A 6,818-nucleotide genomic window follows, 5' to 3' on the forward strand; every position below is an offset into this window, starting at 1 on the left:
AGTCACCTAACACATGTGGGAACCATCATTTGGCAACTAGCATGAAATATCTCATAAAATTACAAAAATATGAGTAATCATTCATGACTTATTTACATGAAAACAAAATTACATATCCTTTATATCTAATCCATACACTAACGACCAAAAACACCTACAAATACTTTCATTCTTCAATTTTCTTCATCTAATTGATCTCTCTCAAATTCTATCTTCAAGTTCTAAGTGTTCTTCATAAATTCTACAAGTTCTAGTTACATAAAATCAAGAATACTTTCAAGTTTGCTAGCTCACTTCCAATCTTGTAAGGTGATCATCCAACCTCAAGAAATCTTTGTTTCTTACAGTAGGTTATCATTCTAATACAAGGTAATAATCATATTCAAACTTTGGTTCAATTTCTATAACTATAACAATCTTATTTCAAGTGATGATCTTACTTGAACTTGTTTTCGTGTCATGATTCTGCTTCAAGAACTTCGAGCCATCCAAGGATCCGTTGAAGCTAGATCCATTTTTCTCTTTTCCAGTAGGTTTATCCAAGGAACTTAAGGTAGTAATGATGTTCATAACATCATTCGATTCATACATATAAAGCTATCTTATTCGAAGGTTTAAACTTGTAATCACTAGAACATAGTTTAGTTAATTCTAAACTTGTTCGCAAACAAAAGTTAATCCTTCTAATTGGGTTAGTTAATTAAAAACTATGATAAACTTTGATTTAAAAGTTGTTATTCTGAGAAAATGATTTTTATTATGAACATGAAACTATATCTAAAAATTATGGTTAAACTCAAAGTGGAAGTATGTTTTCTAAAATGGTCATCTAGACGTCGTTCTTTCGACTGAAATGACTACCTTTACAAAAATGACTTGTAACTTATTTTTCCAACTATAAACCTATACTTTTTCTGTTTAGATTCATAAAATAGAGTTCAATATGACACCATAGCAATTTGATTCACTCAAAACGGATTTAAAATGAAGAAGTTATGGGTAAAACAATATTGGATAATTTTTCTCATTTTAGCTACGTGAAAATTGGTAACAAATCTATTCCAACCATAACTTAATCAACTTGTATTGTATATTATGTAATCTTGAGATACCATAGACACGTATACAATGTTTCGACCTATCATGTCGACACATCTATATATATTTCGTAACAACCATAGACACTCTATATGTGAATGTTGGAGTTAGCTATACAGGGTTGAGGTTGATTCCAAAATATATATAGTTTGAGTTGTGATCAATACTGAGATACATATACACTGAGTCGTGGATTGATTCAAGATAATATTTATCGATTTATTTCTGTACATCTAACTATGGACAACTAGTTGTAGGTTACTAACGAGGACAGCTGACTTAATAAACTTAAAACATCAAAATATATTAAAAGTGTTGTAAATATATTTTGAACATACTTTAATATATATGTATATATTGTTATAGGTTCGTGAATCAACCAGTGGCCAAGTCTTACTTTCCGACGAAGTAAAAATCTGTGAAAGTGAGTTATAGTCCCACTTTTAAAATCTAATATTTTTGGGATGAGAATACATGCAGGTTTAATAAATGATTTACAAAATAGACACAAGTACGTGAAACTACATTCTATGGTTGAATTATCGAAATCGAATATGCCCCTTTTTATTAAGTCTGGTAATCTAAGAATTAGGGAACAGACACCCTAATTGACGCGAATCCTAAAGATAGATCTATTGGGCCTAACAAACCCCATCCAAAGTACCGGATGCTTTAGTACTTCGATATTTATATCATATTCGAAGGGTGTCCCGGAATGATGGGGATATTCTTATATATGCATCTTGTTAATGTCGGTTACCAGGTGTTCACCATATGAATGACTTTTATCTCTATGTATGGGATGTGTATTGAAATATGAAATCTTGTGGTCTATTATTATGATTTGATATATATAGGTTAAACCTATAACTCACCAACATTTTTGTTGACGTTTTAAGCATGTTTATTCTCAGGTGATTATTAAGAGCTTCCGCTGTCGCATACTTAAATAAGGACGAGATTTGGAGTCCATGCTTGTATGATATTGTGTAAAAACTGCATTCAAGAAACTTATTTTGTTGTAACATATTTGTATTGTAAACCATTATGTAATGGTCGTGTGTAAACAGGATATTTTAGATTATCATTATTTGATAATCTACGTAAAGCTTTTTAAACCTTTATTGATGAAATAAAGGTTATGGTTTGTTTTAAAATGAATGCAGTCTTTGAAAAATGTCTCATATAGAGGTCAAAACCTCGCAACGAAATCAATTAATATGGAACGTTTTTAATCAATAAGAACGGGACATTTCATGCTGTCCGTGAATGTATTTCAAGGACTCGTGGTCAGAGTATAGTACAAACTCGGCGGGTAGCAAGTAATGTCGCCATGTATCTAAAGTACGGACAATCGCATAGAACTCTCGATCGTACGTAGAGTATTTTCGTTGAGCCTCGTTCAGTTTTTCACTAAAATATGCAATAGGGCGTTTGTTTTGACTTAGAACTCCACCTATTCCTACACCTGATGCATCGCATTCGACCTGAAAAACATCGTTTAAATTAGGCAAAGCTAATATAGGTGCTTGTGTTACCTTAGACTTCAGTGTGTTGAAGGCGATCTCAGCAGCCTCGGTCCAAACAAAACGACTGTGTTTCATACATTCTGTGACCGGTGCGATGATGGAACTAAAATTCTGGATAAAGCGCCGATAGAAGGACGCCAACCCGTGAAAACTTCGGACTTCGTGAATGTTGGTTGGCGTTGGCCAGTTGACGATGGCCTCAATTTTAGCTTCATCCATTTTAATACCCTGACCCGAGATGACATATCCTAGAAATGTCACTTCTGGTGAAAAAAAATTGCACTTCTTTTCATTAGCAAACAACTGTTGTTCGCGTAGGACTGTAAACACCTCGCGAAGGTGATCAAGATGCTGTTCGGGAGAGCTACTGTATACCAATATATCATCAAAATAAACAACTACGAATTGTCCAATAAATGGTTTGAATACCTGGTTCATAAGACGCATAAATGTACTCGGTGCGTTTGAGAGTCCAAATGGCATTACCATCCATTCGTAGAGGCCATCCCGAGTTTTGAAAGCAGTTTTCCATTCATCCCCTAGGGTGATTCTAATTTGATGGTAGCCACTCCTTAAGTCAATTTTGGAAAAAATAGTCGAGCCATGTAACTGGTCAATGAGATCGTCGAACCTTGGAATTGGAAAATGATATTTAATAGTGATTTTATTGACCGCTCGGCTATCAATACACATCCGAAACGAGCCTCCTTGTTTTGGGACTAACAAAGCCGGTACCGCGCAGGGGCTCATGCTCTCTCGTATTAATCCTTTATTTAGTAACTCCGACACTTGCTTTTAAAGCTCTTCGAACTCTTTAGGGTTCATCCGGTACGCTGGCTTATTAGGAATGATCGCGCCTGGTACGAAGTCAATACAGTGTTGAATGTCTCTCATTGGTGGCAATCCAGATGGAATTTCCTCAGGAAGAACATCACTAAATTCTGTTAATAAAGGCTGCATTTCTGGTGGGCTGTTATGATGAGTTGCATTGCTCTCTTCGACAACTAATGCAAACACTATGGGGCTGGACTTCGTAGCTAACTCAAAGTCAGTCATATTAAGGAATAATGTCGAATCTTTTTCAACTGTTTTGCGTGTGTCAAGAGGAGCAAGAGTGATGTGAACACCATTTTTAACGAAACTATATGTGTTCTTGTAGCCATCATGTTTAGTCCGCCTATCAAATTGCCACGGATGTCCTAACAACAAGTGACATGCATCCATGGGAATCACCTCGCACCACACTTCATCATGATATTTAGTACCAATCGAAAACTTTACTAGACACCATTTGCTAACCTTCACATGGTTGCCACGTTTAAGCCATGTTAACCGATATGGTTCAGGATGGTCTTCGGTTTGGAGACCCAATTTGTCAACCATTTCTTTAGAGACCATATTTTCACAACTTCCGCCATCAACGATCATCGTACATACCTTCCCCTTTGCCGTGACCTTAGTTCGAAAAATGTTGTTTCTGAGCCAAGTGAGGTCATCATCAGTAGGTTGCAATGCCGAGTTATTAAGTGCACGATGTATTACTAGTGATTCCCCTTTGTCCGCATACACAATTTCGCTGTGATCACAAGTGTCTGTATTAGGCGAATAGTCAGCTTCATCATACATGTCAACATGGGGCTCATCGTCCTCGTCCCATATAGTGGCATTGCGTTGGTTGGGACATTCACGAGCATAATGGCCAGTACCTTGGCACTTATAACACTTGGGTGAGCGCACAGTAGATCCCGTAGGTGGACTGATCACACGAGACTCTCCTTTGCCTTTATCTGCCATCGTAGGTGTAGTTTTAGGTGGCGGTGTGGTGCGTATAAAAGGAGATTTACTTTTCCCTTTACTGATATGTTTTTCTACCTTCAAGGCGAGTGTACAAACGTCGGTGTAGGTCCAATACGGTTGGAGAGTCACAACATCTGCAATTTCGGGTTTAAGTGTACCTAAGAAGCGTGCGATAAGCTGCTCCTCCGGTTCATTAACATCACAGCGCATGCGTAGCTTGTCAAATTCATGAATATGTTCTTCAACACTCATAGAATGTTGGCGCAGATTATGATATTCAACAAATGCTTGTTGTCGATGATTTTCGGGTAGGAATTTCTCTCGCATCAGCCTTTTCATCTTGTCCCATGTTGCCACTTTAGATTTGCGGGCATAAGCCCGTTGTTTCTGAACATGGTTCCACCATAGTGAAGCGTGTTTCCGAAGTTTGAGGGTGACAAGTTTGACCTTCAAATTTTCGGGAATGTCTTTGATGTCAAACACACGCTCCACCGTACTCAACCAATCAAGAAAGTCATCCGGGTGTGCGGTGCCATTGAACTCTGGAATCTCGACCTTCATCCCAATACTTCGTAATGGATCGTCTCTATATTCCCTGCGATAACTGCGGGGCTGTCGTGCAAATGGATTCGAATCATAAAGATCATGGGTGCGTTCGGAATCACTATACTCTTGATCGCGGTTAAGTTCAAGCTCAGCTATCCTTCTATGAAGGCGTTCGATTTCAACATCACGGGGATCGGCGTAGTCATGACTACCTGCTCCGCTGTGTCTACCCTGGTTTACATGTTCAACCATGCCTGGAAACTGATACCAAATAATGAAACAAGATCGTGGCTAAACAGAAAACAGGGACAAAAATCGAATACTGAGGACTAAAAAACCTTCTCGGTTTATCTTTATTTTACTCAAAACAATGATAATCAACTAGTCCTTTTGAATGACAAAACATCGACTAAAATACTGGAAAAATAAAAGAGATAAACATCAAAACAAATTAACGAGAAACGAGGAGCCTAATTTTCTTAAAACAAACTTCCAGGAACAAGTCGTTCCTTATCTTCCAGGGAGACTCTTTTGTGGGCTGCTGCCATTACTTGAGCCCAAAATCCAATTCATCAAAATAGTCTTCCAGCTTGAGTGGCCCAAGACGTGGCCCAATACTCAACCCAACATGTCCCTGCGTATCTGCATCATATGATGTAGTATATATTATTATTGGTTTAATTGTTTTGGATGGAAATGACGAAGCACAACATTACTGATGGATATCAATAGTTTACGAGTTCATACGAAGCCTGCATTTGTGGGTTAATTTGTCACTTCTGGACCACATATATGAGCTTCACATATGGAGGGTCAACTCAGTTTTTATTTCTACTACAAGACATACAAATGTTATGATCCCACATTGGATGCCCTGCCCCTGCATATTGATTCATTACCGACTGAATGGGACATGCTTGCTTCTATCTTCTCTCCTCGAGCCGTAAAGAAATGTGATGGATAAAGAACTGAAAAGGTTGTAAAAGTGGAATCATTTCTTTATTGTTGAAATTATTGGTGCCTCCTAATTTAGATATATAATCAAGATGTGTTTCTTTTTTTCTTTTACATACATCAAAAGATGATTTATAAGCTTAGGTGTTCCCTCTTCCTTCAAGCTAGTTTTTAAAAGTGAACTCTACCGTTGGAATTATGACTTGTATGGACTTATTAGTATGAGATAAGTTCATAACAAAAAAATAGGAGGATATACTTAAATAGCTAAGTGTTACAATGAGAAGTTTAGAAAGATAAAATGCTAACAAGGACCATGACCCCCTAACTCAGAAAAGGTAATAGTAAAACTAAAGTATTGATTAGGTCGTGTGAAATTTGTACCCCGCGAAATAATCTGGCCATTTTCTTCATATCTCTCTCAATTGCCAGACTTACTTCCCACTTACGAAGTCAGCCAGATATGAAACATTCGAAGTTTGCGTTATAGTTCTAACATGATGCATAAGAACACAAAAAGAGCTACTAACTAGAACAAAATAAAAAATAAATTTGCCAAAAGATGCACCCTCTCTGGGGCGGACTTATTAAGGGTCGATCGGGGTAAGCTGCTCTTTTTCCAGTGTATTTATGTTTTGAAATTCGACGTTTAGTGTATTTATATGTTAAAATTCGACATTTTGCCCCTATTTACTTCTCTTTTTGAATTTTTAATATTTTGCACCCGTCAAAAAAATTCTAGATCTGCTACTACACCCTCTATGTATGACTCTCCAACTTAAATACATGAAAAATGATACATATGTCTAAAATGTATGTTTGTATGTTTAAATGCATGTTAAAATATTAAATAAAAAAACTATAGTGAGAAAGAACTAGCAAATAGTCACCTGC

At 36.9% G+C, this 6,818-nt stretch overlaps 1 protein-coding gene across 1 annotated transcript; it reads right to left on the reverse strand.

Annotated features, from left to right (window-relative positions):
- Positions 1-3,422: 3,422 nt before the first annotated feature.
- On the reverse strand, positions 3,423-5,222 carry LOC139839914 (uncharacterized). Its single transcript, XM_071830126.1, has one exon. It carries the CDS (start codon positions 5,220-5,222, stop codon positions 3,423-3,425), a length of 1,800 nt encoding a protein of 599 aa, XP_071686227.1.
- Between the last annotated feature and the right edge of the window lie 1,596 nt (positions 5,223-6,818).

This window comes from Rutidosis leptorrhynchoides, chromosome 1 (assembly GCF_046630445.1).
Source record: "Rutidosis leptorrhynchoides isolate AG116_Rl617_1_P2 chromosome 1, CSIRO_AGI_Rlap_v1, whole genome shotgun sequence".
Lineage (NCBI taxonomy): Eukaryota > Viridiplantae > Streptophyta > Magnoliopsida > Asterales > Asteraceae > Rutidosis > Rutidosis leptorrhynchoides.

Excerpts from the sequence above, each read along its gene's own strand:
- LOC139839914 (XM_071830126.1), bottom strand. The coding sequence starts at position 5,222 with ATGGTTGAACATGTAAACCAGGGTAGACACAGCGGAGCAGGTAGTCAT.